The 24,873-nt window shown below is 41.1% G+C and overlaps 1 protein-coding gene across 7 annotated transcripts in view; it reads left to right on the top strand.

Annotated features, from left to right (window-relative positions):
• Positions 1-24,873, top strand: part of ESR1 (estrogen receptor 1) — a 385,015-nt gene that overhangs the window by 96,837 nt on the left and 263,305 nt on the right. For 4 of the 7 annotated variants that reach the window (XM_081294001.1, XM_081294002.1, XM_081294003.1 and 1 more), the window contains one exon: positions 17,355-17,871. In XM_081294001.1, the coding sequence (XP_081150127.1) occupies positions 17,426-17,871 (446 nt within the window). In that variant the 5' untranslated portion in view covers positions 17,355-17,425. Of the gene's footprint in view, positions 1-15,115; positions 15,316-16,998; positions 17,018-17,354; positions 17,872-24,873 lie in introns of those variants that run through there. The other 3 variants (XM_081294000.1, XM_081294006.1, XM_081294004.1) reach the window with 3 other exon arrangements.

Raw genomic sequence — 24,873 nt, forward strand, 5'->3', positions numbered from 1 at the left:
TGCAGGTAAGGACTGGGTTTACCTGGAGTTTGTACTAAATATAAATTTCACCCCAAACTAGTAAAAGATGAGACCTTGATTCTGCATTGTCTCTCTGGACAAGCAACCAAACCCATTGGGGCTTAGTTCCCCACCGATGCAAAGAAGAGGTGATAATGAATACAGCATTCTGAAACACATTTTGGTGGCACATTTAAGCAATGAGACTTGTGGGGAGGTCTGATTCAAGTACTTAGTTACCAAAAGAGGTAAGTGTGTTGTGAATGAAGGAGGGTTAGGTTATTCCTCTATTCATGTCCTTTCCATTCAGATTCTTCTATGTGGAGGAAAATCTGGGTGCACCTGAGATTGCAGAGAGCCCGGGGTAGGACAGGAGGATGTGTGAGCTTTTGTGAACTTCGTCCTTCTTTCTCAGCTTCCTGACTTGAGACTTGAGACCTTGATCTACATGACTGCTGAAGTCCTCCCCAGTCCTAGCATCCTTTGCTGACAAGATTAATTTTCACAGGGTGCTCACAATATTCCCAACTTGGATGTAATATTAACAATGAAGTCACGTTCTTTGCATCACCACGGCTGTGGAGGTGTCTGATAGAGGTCAGTTTCCTAAGAGCATTTTCCTGATTCTATCTAGCAGGGCCAGGGCCAACCTCCAAAATCAGATGTTCTTTGCAAGGCCCTGTGTCATCTACCCTCTAGCAAGAGGCTGCCCTCCTGCTCCTAACCCGGTCCAGGAGAGCTGCAGTCCAGGGGCTTTTCTGGGGAAAGTCTGTCCCCAGAGACAAGAGACCAGGTGTGCTCTTTGCACGGCACACACCTTTCTTTATTCCATTCTCACTGCACTTGACTTAGAGAGTAGCTAATGGAAAGAACATGCTAATTTCCTCCCAACTTTGTGTTTTTAAACATCAACAATGAACAACCATTTATATACACAAATATTGCAAAGGAGACATTTGGCTTTACACGAGGGTGTAAACTGAACCTCTGAGAGTGTCTTCTGTTGACTTACTTAAAACTCTATGATTTGACATATGAATGATTAGGAAAACATTTATTCCAGTAAGCATCAGATATGTCCTCAATAGAAGGTATACTGAATTCCCTGGCTCAGTCAATTTCACTGCAGTTGATCTAAAATATTGTTCATGAGATCCATTTGCTCTGTGTATTAGAGGCATCAGAAGGAAGGGGGAACAGGAGGCTCAGTCCCTTGAAGGAATAGAGATGTGCCATTGTGCTGGAAAGCAGGACTCCCAGGGTGTAAACAGAGAGCATTCTCTGTGCCCTTAATCTTGTCCCATGGGGTCAGTTTTTCCAAGGAGGAAGTGTAAAGCAAAGCTCAAGACTTTCTGGTAGTAGTAGAAATATAAAGCAAAGCTCAAGACTTTTCTTTCAAGTGGTAGAGGCCCTTTAGTCACTAAGTACCATAGCTGGTCCAATGTGAATGTCAAACACGAGTTTCATTTTGTGTCATGACTCCTCCACTTTCCCAGGGCAAGCCCCAGACAGGTTCACTTGCTCTCGTAGTGGGGTTAGTGGGAGTTGGCCTCCTTCCTCCTTCCCTCATATTTATTCCTCTTTGTACATCTTTCCCACCTCAATGTCTGATCCCTACAGGGTTGAAGTGAGTCAGGAGGAGAAGTGAGGGTAGGGAATATTGGGTGAGCTGGTGTCACATCTAGATCTGGCAGATGTTAGGAGCTGTCCCTGTCTCAGGGACAACCATCATTCATGGGCTCGCAGGGTATACCCCCTTGACCACAGCCCCAGGGTCTCGCACTTCTGGGATCCTCCATGCAGGCAACACCACGTGCCTCGTTGGTCTTGAGTAGAGTCACCAGAGCACTTCTACCTGACAAGGTCAGCTGTCCCTGCCAGTCAGTCCTCTTTGTTGGATCCAAATTGTAGCTATGCTGGTTTCCTCTTGCATGTGACCCAGATTAGGTCCATTCTTTGCCTCCACAAACTTTGGGACCAGCCCAGCTCTGCCATGGCCAGAGTTCTCTTGTCTTCAAGCTTTGCAGGTGGGCCAGACACCTGAGGTCACTGTGTCTGCAAGTTCTTAGAAGACCAATCTCCTGGGGGTTGTATTAGCCCTTTTCCCTGGGCTCCAGATGTCAGCTGGCCTGTCCTGACTCTCCACCCTGAAGAGGACGTGACCCTGCAGGCAACTCCAAAAATCTTCTAATTTCCCAACTCCTATTTCTTTCATGCCCTTGATGTATGAGAGATAAGAGTGAATCCCACACTTTTTTTGTTTTTGAATGCTGTACGGTGGCCTGATACTTCACTTTGGAACATGTCATCTATTCTGGGGATTGAAATACAGCACCAGTAAAAAATGGCTCCATTTTTACATTTTGTTCCTATATTAGCAGATATTTGATCTAATAAACATGGTTTGACTTTAGTAACCTATTTGCCACCAAATCACTTAATTCAGTTAATAAAAACTAACAAAGTCAATTTTTCTATGGATTAGGATTCTCCATTGTGTAGTCCTGAACTGATTCTTGATTTTCACCTTCAAGGAGTTTATAGTTTTGTTCAGCAAATCAGTATTATAATGAAATTTCTGGACGTGAAAAAGATGGTTTGTAAAGTTGGATATCATGAGTTTTCCCCAAAGTGCCAATCTAAGAAATAAATGCTGCTAATGATAATGAAGAGTTGATAGTGGATTGTGAAAAATCATGGTATGTGGTAGTAAACAGAGAGGGCTCCTGGAAGCCAGCCAGCCTAATATTGGATGTGTGGTGTTAGGGACCCTGGGTCTATCCTATTGACCTATACCTCTTGACTCTGTAAGCTGTGTGGTGAACCTGTGATTACTGAGCCACATTGTGACAGACATCCTGAAGGTCTATGAGATGAGAGATCCACTCTATGGGCTGACTTCGGACTCAGGATTCTCAGAGGACACTCAGCAATTGTCTTGAACCATCAGGGCTGGGCAATGTGGGACTTGTGATACATGTGACTTTCAGGGTGTCTGCTGATCAGAACTTGTCTTTTCACCTTATAATTCTTGTGGCATGGATGTTGTTTTATATTTCATAGAATAATAAACACTTGAGCACAAACAACAGGTAAAGCATTGAAAAGAGATTTATCTACATGAAGCTAGACAATAGGTTCAAATCACTTTATTTATTCTCTTTCAATATATTCAAGTACCAAATGAATGCCAGGCAGTATACTGGTGACCCCAAAGAATCTCAAAGTCTAGTGGAAAAGATGATATGAAAACAATATGTGTAATTCAAAGGGACAGTCCTATAACAGCAGGTTACCTCTCCACTCCCCCAGGGAGAAATTATGTCTACTTGGTTAATTTTAGGTCTATGTACTTGTGATATGAAAAAATATTTTTAAAGTTAGGGGACTAGATTTTATCTTTAATGACAGGCTAATTTTCTCTTTGTTGATTTTTAAACAATTGGGATATAGTATATATAATTGTGAGAAGAAGTCTTAGTATAACTCTCCTTCAATTTATGTTCTATGGATAAAAATACTTATAAATATATAACAATTGTTTTTTTCTAATATTAAAACAACTTTTTAAATTATTTCACAAAAATGAAAAATTATCTATGTATATAAAACCTTGTCTTTCCACTAAAGATAGGTTGTAATTATTATCATTTTTTTTCTTATTGAGGTTCAGATTGGTTTCCATAATCTTCAAATCCAGTGGCTATATTTATTATTAATATAAATGGAAAGGCTAAAAAAAATGGCTAAGAAAAATTAGATGGTTTTTTGTTTCCTCTTGGATGATCATGTTAGACTTTGATGATCTAAGTTAGACTTTGGACACATTGGCCATTTGGGTCCCAAGCATTTTAGCTTTACATTAAAGCATCTTAAAACCTAATATTTGACAGTCTACTTTAAAATATTTATTTTTATTTTTGTGAAAGCCACAGTCCTTTTCTCAACATGACAGCCACAATTTTGTCAACAACCCATCACTTATTTATGAAGGTTTAAAATCTGATGATAGATATTAAATTGCATTACAATGTCTCAGTGGGAGCAATAGAAGGTGGTTTGTGTTAGGTCTGAAAACATAGTAAAACAGTAAAAGCTGGTATTGTAAAAATTCATTACCCAAATTACACTGAACTCATAAGTGAGCTTTTGTTTTTCAAGTTTACATAGCTTGCTTCTGGTTACACTGTTCTTGATTATTTTTTATCCCCAGAGAAAGGGTGCTGGTTTGTATCTAATTTCAATAATGTATTAAGCTGACTGTCACTTTGTGATGGTAGCAAATAAGTCTTAAATAATAACTCTTCACTTCATCTAAAAATTTTGGTTCACTCAACTCTAGTCTTTGTCATATCTTCTGTCACCTGTAGTAACCTGTGCTTGTGGGGCCCAGGGCTAACTACTGGGGAAAATGGTGCAAACCATTGAGAAGAACTTGCATTTCCTGCATCATCACTTCCAAATCTTCAAACAATTCTTCGAGGTGAGATTGTCCCAATTTTATAGATTCATGTTAAAAACCTAACTGTGGGACTGGGGTTGTAGCTCAGTGGAAGAGCACTTGCCTGGCATGTATGAGGCAATGGGTTTGATTCTCAGCACCACATACAAATAAATAAAGTCTATCGAAAACTAAAAAATATTAAAAACCCCAAACTAAAACACCTTACTTTGTCCCAGGTCTTACAACCTCTAGGTGTATCAGCTAAAAATTGAAGCTAAAGCATGTGAAAAGATGTTCAACCTTGCTCATGGTTTAAAAAGTGCTGATTAAAACTGCACAAAGCCAGGTTTGGAAGTCTGAAGCAGGAGAATCACAAGTTCAAAGCCAGCCTCAGCAACTTAGAGAGGCTCCAAGCAATTTGGTGAGACCCTGTATCAAAATAAAATATAAAAAAGGGCTGGGGATGTAGCTCTGTGGTAGAGTGTCCTAGGTTCAATCCCTGGTTTAAAACAAAAACAAAGAAGCAAATCCACATGGAGATAGTATGTTGAAAAATATTTAAAAACTCAAAGATTCAACATACTTCTGAGGATGTGGGAGTTCCAATCGTACAGCCACTAAGAGGACATTTGGCAACATGTACCAAGATTAAAACTAAACTTCTTTACTCATGTGAGATTTGACTTAGGTATTAAGTAATTGTAGTATTGTAGTGATTGCAAAAGATCGGAAATACACTTAATTGACTTTAACGGGAATTGGCAAAATAAATTGTTTCCTCCTTGCAGTGGAATACTTATAAAAAAGGAAGAATATGTTTGATAATGAAATAGGAAGATGTCTAAGGTATACTGTGAATGAAAACACGAAGCATGACACAAAATAGGATGCATATTACTATAACTTTTTAAAAAGGGGTGTGGAAATGTGTATGTGTGTGTGTGTGTGTGTGTGTGTGTGTGTGTGTGTGTGGTGTGTTTTCTTCCATATGCATAGGGTATCTCTGGAAGGCTACTTTTAAAATTGATGACATTGGTTTTCTCCAGAGAGGGAAATTAAAGGGTGCCAGGCAGAGGTGGGAGGATATTTCCCTAATTCTGCTTTGGAAATATCTTTTGAAGTTTTTTTTTAAACTGCATTATATACTTGAAAATTGATTAAATACAATTTTTAAATGAAATGAAATCTGTAAAGCACATGATAGATGCTCAATTAATAGCCATAAGGATTTCCCTTATGCTTCTGGTGAGGCCTCAGAGGAGAGATTTCAGTAGAAACATCAACACTAGAAAGGATGCTTTCCTTGTTGTCAAATCAATTTGAAAGAAAAGTCTCTGAGTGGGCTCTGTGGCACACGCCTGTAAACCCAGCGACCCACACAGCTGAGGCAGAGGGATCACAAGTTCAAGGCCAGCCTGGGCAACTCAGTGAGACCCTGTCTCAAAATAAAAAATAGACACTAGAAATGTAGTTCAGTTGTAGAGCTCCACTGGATTCAGTCTCTAGTACCCCCTCTCTCCCCAACCCCCCAAAAAGAAGAAAGAAAAGTCTCCAAAGCAGAGGGCCATCTTCACACTGCAGCAGTTTGGAGGGAACAGAAATAAAAAATCCTCACTATCAACCCACTTATACAGAGGTTAATGAAATCTGGTTCTCTTTACCAAACTCCTTCCTTCCTGCCTATAGACTGGGGTGATTGATAGGTAGCAAAGCTCTCAAGAACACACACCAGACCCTGTGGGCCAGGCCTAGAGGAGCACTGGTTGGGACTCCTGGGATATGGATGAGGGTTTCTACTGAAATTCCTCTAAGGAAAGTGAAAAGAAGATGGTGGGGTTGGGAGTGTCACTGACCATTCAGCCAGGACTGGATCACCCCAAGCAGCTGTGGGCAGAGGAGGGCAAGTCTGCTCTGTATGGAGTGAAGGGTGAATTGAGGCTGATTGGGAAACATTCATTGGAATGAATATAGCATTTATTTCCAAGAATAGGCACGTCCAGATTCATTGAGCAAGAACTATATTTAATTGAGTCGTTCTTATGCCCATTCTAAGAAAGCTAAATTATCACATCAGAAAGAGTCAAAAGATCTCCTTTTGCATGAAAGAGAAGCCAATGAAATGGGCTGTTAGGTTTAAACTTTGGGTTATTTTACGGTAGCACTTAGAAAAGGACTTTACTGTTTTTAATGTTTTCTGTCTCTAGCATTGTGCACAGTCAGGGAGTGAATTTCAGTGCTTACCTTCCACTTCCTTTGGGCAAATCATCAGCCCTCTGATCTGACTGCTGTGGGTCATGTTCTGTGAGAGCCACCACTCTAGCCACGGTGCTGTTTGTGCTTGTTTATTATGTATTCTCAAGTGCTTACCCAAACACAAGGACCATCCCTGTGTAGGAAGGAGGCATGCGACCCCACCGAGACACCAAGAACAATGTACCGGGGCACTCCAGGGGCTCACTAAGGGATGGTTTGATGCAGCTCTTTCTCGTTTTGAATTTCTCGAGAAAGCAAAGTGCCTAAGGTTTTTCATATAACTACCTCCTCCCAAGCCCCATGCTTTACTTTTTTGTACTTTTGCATTTCTGCAAGAAGGGACTGTCTTAGTTGAATAAGATTTCCCTGTTTAAAATTCAAACACCTACAGGTTTGGTAAGAATGAAAATGAATTCAATCAGATATGTTCCTATGAACGGCAGGCTGAACTTAAGACTTGAAAATGCCAGGATTTTGATGTGATAAGGTTTTGGGCATGGGGCAGCTGTACAAGATGAACGTTGGGCATCTCACCAGAAGTGACAGTTGGGCTGAGCAAGGGGTGTCACTGACTGGCTTGTTGAAAAAGAGAGGCCAAGGGAGTCAAGGACACCCATGTAAGAGAGAGCACGTTGGCTGTGAGGTTTGATTAGAATTCTGGGGCTAGTGGGGTGACCCCTGTTGAGTAGGAGTTGAAGAGGCCTGGAAGTATCTCAGAGACCATGTATTAAGGAAAAAGTAGATCTGTATTAAGAACAGAAAATAGAAATGTAAGGGTAGGGTGGAAAAAAGTAAAAAAAAGTATACAATTCAACCATTTATTAACTTTTGGTAGAAAAAATGTGGAAATATTTTTTTTCTCTGGGTTTATGGCAAAATGCTGCAGACAAATATCACTAAAAAGAATATATTTATGCAACAATCATTTAAGAGTTTGCCACTAAATTCTTCTGAATCTGCATGTTTAAATTAATAATCTTTCCAATTCTTTTAGAAAGCTGGTGATTTTTAGGAAGGCTACTGGGTTTTGATTCTGAAGTGGCTTCCTTGATCAGTAGAATAGCAAAATAGAAAGGATATTTAATTTCTTTCAAACTAGATTCCCTTGAAAATTGAAATGTAACAAATAAAGTAAAATAATCAGCTTTGTTTTCATTTTTTGGTTAAAGCTGTTGCATTTGCAAGTTTGTACAGTTTAGCAGATACAGGAAGGATTTAAATTCATTTTGTAGCTAGGAAGTTAAATTCCAATTATATGGAAGTGAGACTCAAATGAACTCTCTTCTTGGCAGCAATGAATGGGAGGTGGATTACTCACTTCTTCACGTTCTATTAGGGAAGTCACATCTCTGAACACAAGTTGTGTTAATGTTTGTTAAAAACATTATGTTCTTCAACCCCCTTGTTTCTCTACCAATAATTTGGGAATGTGATAGCAAACTTGTGTTTTCCAAAGAGCCGGGAATTTTAAAGACATTTAAGAATAGCTCATTGAACCACCAAGATTATACCTTAATTTGCTTTTTGCTAAACCTGGGCCACTCTAAAGGAGGATACAGTAGCTACACAGAGAGCTGGGGTGAGTGAGAAAGAAGGACTCACCCTGTCTGGGGCCCCAGATGCTAGTCTAGTTCCTCTACCTGGGAACCTTCAGCAAGTTTCCTGTGCCTTTCTGGGCCTCAGTTTCTTAATAAATACCATGAAGGATTTGACCGTGACAACCCATAAAGAAACCACGAATTCTAATAGTCCATTATGTGATAAGAAATGGGAGTTGTTCTAGAAAATATGAATCTACTTTCAAATTTTCCTTGCAGCTCTGGTTTTAAATTCCAGCCGCCCTCATCATCCATCCTTCTGAGGAAGTCACTTAACAATGCAAACGGGATTCTGGGAGAGGTTTCCATATTCATTATCCAAATAGCAGTTGTTGGGGGCCGACTATGCATCAAGCATCCTACTAAGAAATGGACTTGTGACTTTGAAAAACATGCTCCCCATGGCCCTTTTGAATTTACAAGCCAGTGGGGGGATACAGAGAACTACTTAGGAAGTCCAACCATATGATAGGGGCTGTAATGGGAGTGTTTGTAGAGTGCTAAAATTTGAATGTCCTTTCAAAAATTCATATTAAAAGCCATTGAAACAGTATTAAGAGATACGACCTTTAAGAGGTGACTAAGGCCATTATTGTTGGAGTGGGCTCCTGTTTAAAGGGCAAGTTGAGCCTGTTGTTTCTGTCTCACACACATGCTTCCTTACCACGGGATGCCCTTCCACCCTGTTATGACACAGGAAGAAGGCCCTCACCAGATGCAGCCCCTCAATCTTGGAATTCCAGACATCAGAATCATAGCCAAATAAGTTTCTGTTGTTTACCACTTAGCCAGTCTGTGGTGTTCTGTCATAGAAGCAGAAATGGCCCAAGATGGGGAGATAGGAGCTTTCTTACGAGTGGCCCAATGGGAAATCAAGGAAGGGCTGTGATGTCTTGGGAAGATTTGAAGGATGAGTAGGAGTAAGTCAGCTGAAAAGGGATGGGAGGAAGATTCCAGGGAGTGTAATCTGAATAGGTGGACATCCCGTTTGCATTGTTAAATATCCACCTATTTAGGTCAGAGGGTTTGAGCAACTTGAAAGCAGGAGCATGGTACCAGCGGGAGGGATGGGGCCTCTGGAGAAGAAAGGATGATCATTTGAATTCCTTTGCTTGTCAGATAGATTATTCTTCCTACAAAGGAGGGAGACAGTGATCTTCAGAGAGAAGACAATGGCCTGACAACCACAGTGAGGATGAGAAGAGGGAGACCATGTAAAAGAGATCAGGAGATAGAAATAAAAATTTGTGAGAGATTAAATATGAGTGAGAACAAGGGTCAAGGCTGATGGCCAGATTATCCTGGCCTGAGCATTTCCATGAACAGTGGGGTCCTTTGCCAAAGCAGGAAATGGAGGGGAGGGGCACATCTGGGGAAAGATAATGATTCAATTTTGAACAAGCTGAGCTTCAAATGGCTAGTATAGTATAGGTGCTCAATAAATATTTATAGACTGAATGAATCTGCAAGTAAAAAGATGCCCTATCTGGAATTGGAACTCTTCTGGCCAGGATGGGGATCGTGGTTGGAGATTTCTACTCTATCATTTTCAATGTACTTAAATGAAACTTCAATCTCTGGGAGTGGTTGTAATCATCCAGGGGAGTGTGGAGGAGAAATGGGAATGCACGGGCTGGATGCAGAGGAGTAGCAATGCCTGTGGACCCCTGGGGAAGACCAGGTCTCAAAGGCTGGGTAGGAGGACCCCTGAGATTAGGTTCAGCACTCAGTCAGCTCTGTGAGGTTGGAGGTTTTTGGTTTATTTGGGGTACCTGATATTGACTGAACTGTGTCCCCAGCTTCATATATTTAAGCCTTAACCCTCAATGTGACTATCTAGGTAGGATCCTTAGGCAGCTACATAGGTCAAATGAGACCAGAAGGGTGGACCCTACTCTGGTAGCACTGTGACCTTCTTAGGAAAGGAAGCGATCTTTTCCCCTCTCCTTTCCCCTCTACTTCTTGCCATGTAAGGATACATTAAGAAGGTGGCCGTCTACAAACCAGGAAGAGGGCCCTCACCAGAACCTGACTATGACAGCACCCTGATCTCAGATTTCCAGGCTCCCAGACTGTGAGAAAATAAATGTCTGTTGTATAAGAAACTCGGTCTGTGGTATTTTGTTATGACTGCCTGAGCTAGCTAAGACTGTGCCCACTTACAGATGGCCTGGTAAATATAGGTAATCAATAGTTCTTTTTTTTTTTTAAAGAACTGAGTGAATGAGGGATTCATTGTCATGTTTACAAATGTGTTACTTCCTCAATACAGAATGATTGCAATTGAGGGGAGTGAGAGAGGGAAGGAGCTCTTGGTAGTGTGAATAAGAGGCAGCTATGACCAACGAACAAACAAACACATAAATAATTGAAAGGCCTGAAAAAGCTTAAAACTCACAAAAATATAAATATAAAAACCATTTGGCTAGGCTTGGCTCTGAAATTGGGCATGGGGGATGGTTCTTGGTTAGAGAGAGAGAGAGAGAGAGAGAAGTGTGTGTGTGTGTGTGTGTGTGTGTGTGTGTGTGTGTGTGTAAGAGCCCTCCTTAACATTAGATAGGACTATCTAAATCTATGTGTATTTCGGCACAATCTAGATATTGCTCTACACAGAGAAATAATACCCTAAACTGGCAATGAGATTCCTCAAGTAAATAGCAGATAAAGGGTGAAAGAGGGACACAGTGTAACAATAATTGGAATAATTGGAATTCTTGTATCCTACATGGCACTTACAGTGAAAGTGTCTTCTAAATTGTCTTCTACCACATGCAGTGTAGGTAAATGATATAAAAAGTTCTTAGAGTATTTTAAATACATTTTCCAAGAAAATATAAGATGAAAGTTAGCCAATTCTATTAAGCTGGCAAATGAAATCTGAATCACTTATTGATTCATAATGAAGAGCAGCCATTCTGTCTGGCAACCAAGAATTCTAATCATCTGCATCAAGTCCTGAGCAAGAAGACAGAAAATGGCATCTGAGGTCACAGGGTTTGTAAGAGGAGGGGTCTTTGGCTTGATTCCTGGTTAAAAATCGTGCCTTTTTCTTTGCAGTGGCAGAGGGTTTAGAAATGGGTGAAGGAACACTGATTCCACTGGGCGTTTTGGTCACTTGTATCTTTGCACCTGCTGAGCTTCAAAGTGTCCATGAATAGTGGAATGTTAGTAAAATTCTGTGGTCTAAGGGTTCTCATGCTGGGAGGTCTGGGAAGAATAAAGTAGATCTGTGCCTTGGTGCCAGAGGAAGCTGCAAAGCCAGCACCTGCCTGGTTGTGCCATTGGTGGGAAATGGGGCACATGTGCTCCAATTTGTAAGAGATCTCCTGGGCCAGGTGGCAACATCAATCTATGGCAACAGAACTCACAACGACAGTTACTATAGAGGTTGGGGGTTGACTACAATGGTCAGGAAGGAACTTTCTGGGTGACGGAAATACTATATTTTGACTGGCAGGGTGTTACATGGGCATATCCTTCTCCCCAGATTTATCAAACTGTATATGCATGTCCATTCTACTGTACGTAAATTTTGACTGAAAAAGCAAAAATCCAAGACTGGGTGAAAAATAAAGGCTAGGAGCTAATAAAAACACTTAAAACAAATGACCAAACTATCTTTAAAATGAGCCCTTAAAAGGACTCATTATTCATCCACTTTAGAGGAAAACAGATGATGTCAAATAAATGCTCAAAAACAAACTCCCCAACATGGCATTTGTAATCAGTACAACGATCAGTTTGAACAGAGCTAAACCTGCACTTCTCAGAGTGCGGGAACCATGTCTGGTGGGATAAGCTATCATAAAGCTATTTCTACATTTATTTTTTTTCATGTTTCTGTTGAGGAATTATGTTTTTGTTACTGAAAAAGCTTTTAATGGAGCTAGAGAAGAAGCTATGTTTGGCCACAGTATTATCTGGTTAAGAACTAAAAATGCAGAGCCCTCTGGTGAATCATGTCGCCAAGAACTGCAGACTTAACACATTGAGATGGTACAGATTTGAATTTTGACTTTATGTTTTCAGTCATTTTGAAGATACAGAGATAACAAAAAACAGTTATATAGCAAAAAAACAGCTTTTATAGCAAAAAAACAGTTTTGAAAGTGGTAGGACATCACTTAGAAAGTTAGTTTTTAGACACTGTTATTCTGACAGATGGGATATTATTTTATCCTTTGAAGTATCTGTGGTAATTAACTAGCTGATGTTTAATGACCTAATAATGATCAAACACCATTTTAGGCTCTCAAATTCCCAAATATTTCTAGCTAGAACTTGTCCTTAAGGAGCTTCTGAGTAAGAGGTTAAAAATTATATTTATATAAATAACTGATTCAAGGAAGAATGGGTTAAATGCATGCGAACTACCCCTGGAGCTCAGAGGACAGGAATTCTCTTTGGATAAGGAATAGAGGAAGGTACGGTGGATTCAGTGGCATTGAGACTGGACCTTAAAAAAGGAGATGCTTTTCCCTGACAAGTCAGGAAGGTGGGGGTTCTAGACAGAAAAATTTTGGGGCCTTGGAGGATTACACTTTCATTTAGCTGAAGCATGGGTCCCACACAGAAGCCACCAGACTAGAAAGGATGGCGATGGAGGAGAGATGTCTGGAACTCCTGGGGAGGCTGGGATCTGGGTCACGACTAGACAGATCCTGGAGCAGTCAAAAAAAAAAAAAGTCAATAAAATAAATCCACAGCAGAATTCAGGGAAAATAGGGAGAAGGAAGAGGCAGAAGGTCTTTAGGAGGCTCTTGGCACAGGTAAGGCCAGGAGGGAGGGATGGAAAAGGGGTGATGGCAATGCAGTGATGAGCAGAAGTGGCTAAGTTAGATTGCTTGGGAACTACTTCTTGATCCCGTACGAAAGGTGATGGAAAGTCAGGCCTCAAAGGAAAATGCTAGAATTTTAATCTGGTGACCAGAGGGACAGTGATGCTGTACACAAAGGGAAGTTGGGGGAGGGGGGTGACCATGTTGGAGGAGAGAGAATGAGGGCTTGGGAGATGATTGGAAAAGCGGGTCTGGAGATACACTGGGCAGTGGCTCTAGAGAAGTAGACTTTACCTGGTTAGTCAGTAAGTCATGGCAGGGCTGTGTGTCTCACATGAGAGGTGATAGGAAAGGAGAGAAAGTTGGAGCCAGAGCCACTAGAGGAAAGTCCATGTTGGGCTCCCGGGCACCATGCTTTCCCACCCACCATCACCCAACATGGCAGACCAAACTGATCAGGATGTTGACAGAAATTACTGGAAAGAAAGTGGTCAAGAAAACTGTCTTTATTGGACATGTCAGACTTTGATCACAAGTCTCTGCAGATTCAGAGTCTCTGAGAAGACAGCTAGGCTTCTTATCCCTCCCGTGTTCAAGGTGAACATTTGCAGGTTCTCTTTCCCTTCCTCCTTCCTTTCTTATTTCCTCTTTTCTTTTTTTCCTCATCTCCACTCTCTTCTCACTTCCCCTCCCCTCCCTTCCCTTCTCCTTTCTGTCCCTCTTGCATACACTTGTTTTATTTAGGACTGGCCTAGTGCATGTGTGACCATTGTTGACCTATGAGAGGAGGTACTGTCACCAGGATTCACCACTGTCACCGACAAAGGATAATAATCTTTCTTTTCTTTATAATTTTTTAGATTTTTGTGGTGCTGGGGGTTGAACCCAGGGCATCCTACATGCTATGCAAGTGCTCTACTGCTGAGTTACACCTAGTCTTCAGTATTTATTTATGTTCAATATTTATTTTCATAGCTAATTGTAGACGGAACTCTTCTGTGTTCTAATATTGCATTATTTTGGGTTTTTCAAAGCACACCAAATATATATTTGCATTACGACATAATTAGCCTTTTTTTAAAAAAAAAACTTTCTACTTTTTTATTTGTACTAGTTTTAAGAACTACTCATAAATCTCTTGGTAACTGCACAGGTTCCTAAGACCAGAGACTAGCCACTCCTGGCATTGTGATTAGAGTTATTTAATACCCAAGGCAGTGACAAATGTCTGGCAATGAGGGCCCTACTAGGCGTCATGTGTCCTGGGACCCTGGGGGAGGGCACACTAGGAGAACCTTATACCAACTCTTGCTCTCTGGTCAGGAGAAATGTTGAGAATCAGGCAGATGCATGTGGGCACTGTCAGGAAAAGTAAGACCCCTGCCTACGGTCAATGCCAGTACAACTAAAAGCTTAAAATCAGTTAAAACAAAGGTCCTACCTTGGTCTTATCTTCATACCCTCAGACTTAATACATTTTTCACATGTTTACAGAGAGCAGTCAAGGAGATGTTGGTGGAGAGTTTCGTAGGTTTGGCTAATGAGGTGGAGGAGTATTACTTTTCAGCTGCAAATGTATCCCTGGAATGCCAAGACATTTATTTCAAAGTCTGATTTCCTTGTGCCACTAGAGGCCTGGCAATAGTGTGGCTACTCAGAGATGTGTGGGGCTGGGACCAGTAAGGCATTTGATCCAAGTGTATTTCAGGAAGCTTTTCTTGTTAAATTATATTCTTCAGGAAAAAAAACACCCCTGGCACATTTTGTAAACTTGATCTCTATACACTTTTGATGGGCATTCTATTTTCGCCATAAGCCTATGATTTACAGCTAGGCTGGTTTCCCTCTTGCGTAGGGTGACGATGGCAGAAAGCTTGGGACACAAGTAGGGAGCAGAGGGGGCTGGAGTTTCTTTTCCCTAGGGAGGCACACTCTAGCTATGCCACACTGCTGTCCCCAGCAGACAGCAAGCCTCCCTCACTCCCCACTGCCATTCATCCAGCTCTGTTCAGCAGCCCAGCTGCCGCGTCTGCCGGGAGGGGCTGCCAAGTGCCCTGCCTACTGGCTGCTTCCCGAGTCCCTGCCATTCCACACACAAACACATCCACACACGCTCTGCCTTGATCACACACCGAGCCACTCGAACATGCGAGCACATTCCTTCCTCCCTTCTTACAGTCTCGGCCCTTGACTTCTACAAGCCCATGGAACATTTCTGGAAAGACACTCTTGATCCAGCAGGGTAGGATTGTTTTGATTTCTCTCTCTCTCTCTCTCTGTAGCTTGAGCATTTTGAGAAAGCAACTTACCTTTCTGGCCAGCGTCTGTATCCTAGCTGGGAGATGAGGATGTGCCGTTTTCCATGTGTGTGGGGGGGATGTGTGCGGCTCCCTTTTCTTTCAGGAGTTGTAGGATTCTTTGTGCCATTTATATATATATATATAATTTGGCAGGCTCAGATTTTTAAAGAGCCCCATGAAGTGCTTTTGCATGTGTTGTAAAGAAGGCATTTGAAAATTGAAAGTGTGATTTACGGAAACTAAATCATCTGTAAAAAAAAAATTGCTCTGGAAAGTAATTGTTGCTGGCCATAAAGAGAGAAATATCTGCAATTCACCTAATGTGTTTTTAACCCTTTCTCTGCTTATGATCTATAGTTATTGATGCTAAACTCAATTTTGGTTTCATATTAAATCAGCTCATCTACATATCATCCAAAATTGATCTGTTTTTGCAAGAATTAGATAAAAATGTGTAAACTTAGTATAAAATATTATGAATGTTACCATTAGTAACAGCAACCTTGGCATTTATATATGCCATGAACATTTTGTCAGTTACTCTTTTGGGCGTTTGAGATAGTAATTAAGGTAAAGTATTAATGGCTATATCAGAGGCTATTAGGCTGTAGCAAAGGAAGTTTATTAAAAAGTATAAACTAATCAAGACTATGGATTATGATATACTTGACCAGATATTTTATCTCATTAATTGGACTGTGTGTGCATGTGTGCACGTGTGTGTGAGTGCAAGCGGGGTGGCTTAGCTTTAATTCAGTTGAGTTCAAAAATTGTTTCTATTTCTTTTTCATTTGGATATTTGCTTCTGCATATTCCAGCCTAAGTGGACCCAGAAAGTCCAGCTGTAGGACTAAAGAGATGAAATGCAGAAATGCATTTTAAAATTGCTGGTTAGATGGACAGTGTAACATAATTGCCAAAGCTTTGGCTGGTGACCTCTGAGAGGTTAGGTTTTGTGGGGAAAGGTCGCATTGCATATTCAGTTTTCTGAAGTTTGGGTTGCATAACCTGTGGAAGGCATGAACACCCATTTGCGCCTAACCAAAGGTTTTTCTGAATCATCATTCACATGAGAATTTCTAAAGGGAGCAAGTACAGCACCGTGGTCCAACATAAATAGAAAAGTCAGGCTGGGAGAGTCTCAGAGGTTGTGTCTGGAAAGGACCTTATCAGAAGCTCTCAGCAGATGAGAAAACTGAAGCGTGGTAGGATTCTCCTGCCTGCCGAAAGCAGTTCTTCCTATAAGTACACCTTGCATCTCCACTCTCCTTGCCCCTACATGCCTCCTATCAGTTCCTTCAGCTGCTAAATATAGCCTGCTGTGGCTGGCTGCATATGCAACTGCACACTCCATCCTATCTACCATATCTCAGTTACAGAGCAGTCCTCCCCAGGGTCATTCTATGTACACACTACATATTTCTAGCCAACGAGGAGAGTGAATCAAACAGAAAGACAAACAGAGATAGATTGGAGCCTGGCATGGGCACATCAGGCAGCACTTTAGAAAAAGCTGGCCCCTGGCTTAGTCTTCTGCTTCTGTTTTAACCCTCGTCTTCCCTGAGCCACATTTAGGGGATCCCTCGGCGTCCCCATGCCCCTATGGTGAAATTCAGCCTTCATTCAGCAGCGACCACAAGTAAAGTTAAGTTCTGGGAAGCGACTCTTTGGGGTTGCTCCAGAAGGAGCGGTGCCTGGAGTGATGTTTGAACCAGTGTCAGAGAGAGGCAATGGTCCCTGGCGGGATTCCAGCACCTTTGTAACACTTGTAAGCAAAGGAGACCTGTACTTAAAGTTAGAGACTAGGGAGACCGGGAGCTGGCGGGGCGCGTTTGCACCAGGGTTGCACTTGCTGGAGTTTGGCCAGAGTTTGGCTACTTGGCTCCACGGTCGGCCCCCGGGGCAGGGCCAGGCCGGAGTTCCAGTAGTCGCAGGACCTGAGCCGCACCACCTCTAACTGCGGACTGTGCTCTTTTTCCAGGTGGCCCACCGGCTGCTAAGTCCTCTGTCGCCCAGGGAGACAGTCTGCGCCTTGCCCCGCGGTCACCGACCATGACCATGACTCTCCACACCAAAGCATCAGGAATGGCCTTGCTGCACCAGATCCAAGGGAACGAGCTGGAGCCCCTAAACCGCCCGCAGCTCAAGATGCCCTTGGAGCGGCCCCTGGGTGAGGTGTACGTGGACAGCAGTAAGCCCGCGGTGTTCAACTACCCCGAGGGCGCCGCGTACGAGTTCAACGCCTCCGCCGCCTCCGCGCCGGTCTACGGCCAGTCGGGCATTGCCTACGGCCCGGGGTCGGAGGCGACGTTCGGCGCCAACAACCTCGGGGGCTTCCCCCAGCTCAACAGCGTGTCTCCGAGCCCGCTGATGCTGCTGCACCCGCCGCCGCAGCTATCGCCCTTCCTGCACCCCCACGGCCAACAGGTGCCCTATTACCTGGAGAACGAGCCCAGCACCTACGCGGTGCGCGAGGCCGGCCCGCCCGCGTTCTACAGGTACCCGCGCCTGCCGCGTCGCGCAGCGTTGCATCAAGTCGGGTGGCCGGTGCGCGCCCTGCGGGAGGGGAGGGGGGAGCCTGCGGGCACCCGCGCGGGTCCCAGCTCGCCCGAGGCCGCGGGTGGGATCAGGCTGGAGCTCTTTGGGCTGCAAGGGCGGGAGCCCTGGGGTTATTTGCGGAACCCGGGGTCTGTACATTGGTACTTAAAAAACAGTTGTTCTCCACCCTCCTATGGTCTCTGTGAGAGGCGGATCCCAAAGCCCGGGTGCTGCCTAACTAAATATATTCTGGAAAATTATACAAAGCAGCAGTTATTTGTGGGGGCTAAATACCCCAAAGCAAATAAACTCAAGGCACTTTGAGTCACCAGTAACAGTCCTGCTTTACTATTTAAAGTTGGAGGTATTTGGGGTTAGTGGAACTCAGGAAAGTTTTAAAAAAATTTATTATTATTATTATTATTATTATTATTATTATTATTAAGATTTTACTTTAATATGCCAGTAAAAATTTCTTTTATCTAGAATCATGAATTTGGAATATGCAAGGTATGATGATGATTTTGGGGAAGCGATTCTTAGATTCTTATTATCCACTTCACCCTTCCTCCGCATCCTAGTTTCGAAGGGTTTTGGATGGAATCGCGCTGCTCAGAAGATTCATACAGGAGTTGAATGAGTCTCAACAAGTTTCTGATTTCTGACTGAGTTTCTGGCTGATTCCGTGTTGGAGCAGATTGCTGGCATGTGACTTTTGACAACCGGAAATTTATAGGTGTCCTGTAAACTTAAAACATGCCATATTGAAACACCAGTGATTCAAAATAATCTCCTGCCTGCTAAATGACACATCTGTTCTGCCAGGCATAGAATGCCCCTGGGCTGGCGCGGGGTCAGCGGGGGTTGTCGCCTTTTTCGTCTTGTGCAAGAAACCCTGGCAGTGCACAACACAGGGGAAACTCTTTGTGACCTGAGTGGTGATTGTTTTGTGGCTTTATTATCTCCTAATAGAGATTGCTTCTCCTGCCTCCCCATTACCTTTCATTTTCCCTTGAACAGTTCCCCTTCCTCTACAGAGGGCCCATAGAGGGCTTGGGTGGGCCTTTCTGGTAAATACAGGTGTGGGAGGACAGAGAGAGCTGGGTCCGGTTGGGAGACTTCAGGGTGCCCACATTAGGCACTTTCCGACTGTACACTGGTGTCTGGAGCCTTCTGCTGCGCTGGCCCAGTCCTCCTGCAGTGCAAGCTCTGGACCGTTTTCTGCTCAGTGTTCCTTTTCCAGAGGTATTTATAGCAGAAGAAACTGGACTAAGGAGCAGGTTGGCACCCGAGGATACTGGAGAGCAGACTCTTGGGGTATCCAAGGATACATCTTCATCTCCGTTAGAGAAATCTGGCTCATTCTACAACCAAGCAGGTCTAGGCTGAGTTATTTCTTAAAAGATGAACAACGAACAAAACTTTGAGTTGCTGTACTGAAATTAATTTACCTGTTTTAATCCAGGGTTAAACTGGAAAGAGAGAGAGGGGAAAAAAAACATTTCTTCTGCCCACTTTTTTCAATTGGAAGAACAAAATATAGCGATTAATTCTAATTCCCATCGCATTTTAAACTTCATGATGTGAAGGAAGGTATTGGTAGGATATGAATTCCATAACCTTATGGTGGACTCCTGAAACTATTTTCTTTTCCATTTAATTTTCAGTTCTTTTATTGCAAATGAATGCCACTGAATTTCAATGGGCACTAATGAGATTGCTCCTTGGTGGATTATTGCTGCCTTGCTAATAATTACAAAGTGAGCATGGTCAAATAAAGAGGGGACCACATTTTATTCAAAACTGCTCATCATCCAAGTGGCAAATAATATCACTATAATATGCCCCATCTTAAACTTTTTGTGTTAAACAATATCCAAATACTTTTAGAATAATAAAAAATGGCAAAAAAACTTTTTAAAGTAAAATACTCACAGAAATGCAATTCCCTTGGGAAACTCAGTTTTGGATTTTTTTTTTCTGTGTGGTTTGCCTCTTATTACCCATGGAGGGAAGGAGTTGTCTGTGCAAGTTACTTCAAATGCACAGATGCTATTTAATATATTTTCTTTTCTTATCAGTTTTCCTGTTTGGATAATTTTGGATAGAAAGAAAAAAAATGATTAGGCTCTTTTAAAAACCTTTAATTTTCTTAAGTAGTTCTTAAAAGTTTTGGAAAGCAGTGTTTTCAACTACTTGTCATGACACAGTAGATCAAAAAATTAGTTTATTATGTCTACTACATTATTAAAGGAATAAGTCAGAAAAATATTAGAGTACACGATATTTCTCGAGGGTAAGTTTTGTTCCATGTAAATTTGTGGTAATTTTATGTGCTACGGTGCCAATTGTGATGTAAAATATATTTGTTACTGTGGGTTGTGGTCAAAGAAATTTGGAAGATACAGGCTTCAAGGGTTATGTTCAGTAAAAACAGAAAATTGAGGCAGTGGCTGCGGTTTTATCTACCCAAACCAAAACACTTATTTGATTGCCTTCATTTTATTTTTCCCCTATACATTAGGCTGGTATATTTAGGTCAGTTAGACTAAGGTTTGCTATTTCTGATTCTTAACTTTCTATTTGTAGAATGGTGAACAGCACCATGGGGTACAGTTTGCACTATCCACATGAATGTCCCCCTGGGATGTTCAGAGAGCTTGTGTGAAGTTCACATTATTCAGCATTAATGTATGAAGAAAAGTAACAGGTAAAATCGCACAGGTCACATAATAACATGAGAAGGATTGTTGCACTTCCCAACAGATAGTTATTAAGAGATAATTAGTTTGTTCACAGACAAGCTGTGATTTTGCAAGATGTGTCTTACCTAAAATTTCATGACGAAGGCCTCTGATCTTGAGTTCTTCTTTAAGGTGCCAATGGCTTAGGGATTTCAAATGCAACTAAAAATGAAAAAATTGACACTGTTTTTTTTTTTTTTTAAATTCAAAGTAGACATTTAATGCTGCATGCTTATTTCAGTTTTATTACTCAGTATTTCTAAAGGCTGAACATTGCCTACTTCTTTTGAGTGGCTAATGTTCAAGTTTCCAGTAATTCTTCCCTTGTGCTTAGATGCTATTTCAGCTCCTTTTCTTTCTGTTCTTACTTTTTTCATTCATTTAAATTGCTACTGATTACCTGACTCATACTGCCTCGGGAATGAGTGGATGTTCAGATGAAAACGGAATCACATCTCCAATCTCCATTTCATTTTCACCTACTCCATGTGGCTTGTGCCTATTTTGTAGAAAGCTCGTGAAGGATAATTGCCACTTATTCTAATCTTCTTTCTCACACTCTGTTAATTTGGATCCCTGGCTATAATTGTTTGCTATTTACTTTTGTGGATATATTTAGGCTATGACATTTATAATTTGAGAAAATTCAGGTTGAAGATTTTGGTTTCTTATACATTTAAGGATATAAAAGACAGGGGGCAAGAAATCACCAATGGCAGGCACAATAGAAAACAGGAAAAACTGTAAAAGACAAGTCCAATTTCCCATTAACGATGAGAAAATAGTAATCTTTATCAGGGGAGATTGAATATATAAAAGTAGTATATAACTATACAAATATTAGATATTTTTATTACTTTATCCCCATCCTAATATTTGTGCTGGTGCTTTCTTACTCTAAAAAAGCAGAAGAGAAGAACAGATTTAAGTGGTCAGAAGTTTTGCTATGAATACAGAGTGATGATATTGTGAAATATTTTCCTCTCGGTGCCAAATTTAGGTAAAAATCTTTATTCCATCTGCAACCTTTGTTTGCAACCAGGGTTATTCTAAGGAACATTTATTTTATAGATGCATTTTTAGAACATATCCGATTCTAAAAATCTGATTCAGACTGATTATGTGAAAAGAATTTTCACATGAGGAAATAAATGAATTTTAATTGTATTTTTCTCAACTCCAGAGTGTACATAAAATTAAGATGTCTCACTCCTCCCTGGGCCTTCAGTATTATTTTAAATGTAAATTTAGATGATCTCAGTTGAAAAAGCAGCACTCTGAGTGTGCTCCTTCCTTTTCCAGGAGACTTTAGAGAGGAGCAAGTAGGTTCTTTGGTTTAATGATAAGTCTCAGTTTGCTTACCTAAGAAAGGAAAACCTGGGCACTTGTTTGGAATCAAAATGCATGCTCCAGAGAAAGACGCTATATAAATAAAAAATATAGCCACTTGAAAGGGAACCAACCAAAGTGAAAGGCAAAGGATTTCACAGAAGGCACTTCGTCAAAGTCATTGAGTAGTTTTATATTTTAAATGCTTCCAGTCAATTGGTGAATAATGTCATTTGAAAAAAAAAAAAAGTGTGTCTGAGCTGTTCTCTCCACCATCCTAAACGGTCTTTACCCTGTCTCCTGGAATTGGAGGACTTCGGTGGACTGGAGTTTAAGGGAAGCTCCTTTATGATCATCTTGGTCTCATGAGGGAGGAAAGCATAATTGCTGAATTCTGTACCTCGGAGAATATTATTAGGAATGATGAGGAAAGTTTGGCCTTCACCAACAGTATTTTAAATGATGTGTATTTTTTAGACCTTATTAAGATACAAAGGATAGAGCAAACTATGTCAGTCCCATATGTCAGAATTTCATGCCATTTAATAAAATCATAACTTTAAGTAACTTGGTTAAATAAAAGAGGATGCAGCTGTCACTCCTAGGTGGTATGGCAGGGTGGTGACTATGTTAATGATGATGGTGGTGGTGGTGATGGCAGTGGAGTTTCGGGGTCAATTAGGGTCAATGGAGTTCTGGTTGCTTGTAATATAGCCTGGAGAGGTTTACCCTATATGAAAAAAAATCCATTTATTATACTCGACTCATTTTTGTGAGGCTATAATTTAATAGTCTGAAAATGTCAATGATGTTATTAATAATAATATCATGAATCTATCAAGGACCTATAATTGCTACATAGAAAATTAAAACAAATGATCAAAAATCCCCCAAACCCAAACAAGCCTGGATTTCCCCCTAGCCCTGAACATTATAGAGGACCAAATCACGTCACTAGTTTGTTCTCATAACATTTTCTACTTTGATCAAATGTATTGTCTTTAATAAGGCAGTGGGCCTCTTTGTCCTGTAATTTTATATGTTCCGGAGTTTCTGTGAATTATACCTGGGTAAACCTTGGGAGTTCACTTAAAATTAATAAAGTTGGTTAAATAGTGCTCAAGACTCTATATGTTCAAATGAGCCCTTGAAAATCTAAATTCTGCTTTTGAGAATTCCCTAAATGTCATCCATCCCAAGAGTCCGAAGGGCCTCTGCAGTTCTTACCTCCAGCTTGGAAGCTGCCAGACTGGCTGGTCCTCTCTGTTGGTTCCATTCTGACCTGCATTCTCCAGCTCCATGGTGAATTACCACCGTCCAAGCATTGGCATGGTTAGGGGCCCCAGTGGCTGGTGTGTTCATGCTGGTACTTACTACTTCCGGGGCAGTTTCCCTGGACTCTTGATCATTGACAGGTTTTGGATTTCTTCTAAATCTCTAAAAGCAAAAGACAATTTTCTAGTTTCATGCAACTACATGATGTTAGAAAGAGTTATTTGGTTAAATAAAAAAGGAATAGAAAGGAATTATTGGCATAATTCCTCTTTACTCTGCGATCTTTTTTACTTTCTCATACTTTCTTGTTTCCTCTGCTTCATTTTCTCATAAATGGAAGCTTTAAGTTCCCTTTGAACTCTTTTTGGGTCTCTTTCCCCATCAAGTTTTCTTTTTTTTCTCTTCTATTTTAGTTGTTTCTTTCTGTGTAGCCTCAATTTTTTTCTTCCACCTTTTCTGGTTTGTTTCTTTATGGAGCTATTTCATCTGTTATTTTAACGAAATTTGGAACAGGATTAAGCAGAGTTCCTACCTACCATGGGAAAACCAGTAGTATTAGAATATTCTTTAATAACTCAGAGTGGCATTAACTAGATTAAATTATCAAAAATGAGTTTTTCTTATCTCTAAGGATACAAACCTGAAACAAAGTCAAGAAATTTTCACTTAGTGGAATTGCTTAGACAGTTCATTCATTCATTTGGCTACCTTGTTCCAAACTGAGTAGCTCATTGAGGGCATGGATTACATAAAGTACATTTTCGTGTTCACAGTAATTCATCAAACAATGTTGAATATGACAGCTGGGAAGTCTTATGGCATGGGGGGGATGAAATCCTAACACCCAAGTCTATTGAGTTCGTATGTGGCATGGAGATTAAAAAAAAAAAGTAAAGTGAAGGCTGGTTATTGTTATCCTGGGGATCGAAATTTTAGACCAGGAGTTCTAGAAACATATGAATATGCACAAGACATTTATGCCAACCTTTTTCTCCTACTCAATTGATGTAAAAGCTCATTAGAAAATAATTTAATTACATTTCATGAGTCATTTTACTTATGTTATGAAGGATTTTAGACAGTGATTTGGGGGGTTAAACTTTCATGATGTGACAGAAAGAGTTATTTGGTTTTGGCTTTTTTGGGGGAAGATGGTTGTATTTATTTCTACTGGATTATTTCAAGCATTCCAGAGTGAAAGGATGCATATTCCAATTTGAGTATGAGATACAAGTTAGTGACATTGCAAAATTATTTTCTTTAGTTACAGGAGAAAAGAATCACAGGACTTTTGGAAGCTTCTTTGATTTCTAGTAGGAGGGATCCCTGAGCACTGACCCAGGTGGATACCATATCTCATTCATCATTTGTTTCTCTGAGCCCTTTGCAAAGAATGTGGCCCATGAATGTCCGAGAAGCAGCTGAGTGAATAGTGGTTGTGGGCAGGAAGCACCAATTGCACTGATTCTCTCCAGTCTCTTGGCTGGGAGAAAGGCCATTCAGGAAGGGACCTTCAGATGCCGTTGGAAGGATGGAGGGTCTGTGAATCTCCTCCCTCAGAAATGAAAGTAGAAAGAAGGACTCCATAAGCATTCCAAGTATAATCAACCCTCA

Source organism: Spermophilus citellus, assembly GCF_964194105.1.
Source record: "Spermophilus citellus genome assembly, chromosome: 5".
In the NCBI taxonomy this organism is placed as follows: Eukaryota; Metazoa; Chordata; class Mammalia; order Rodentia; family Sciuridae; genus Spermophilus; species Spermophilus citellus.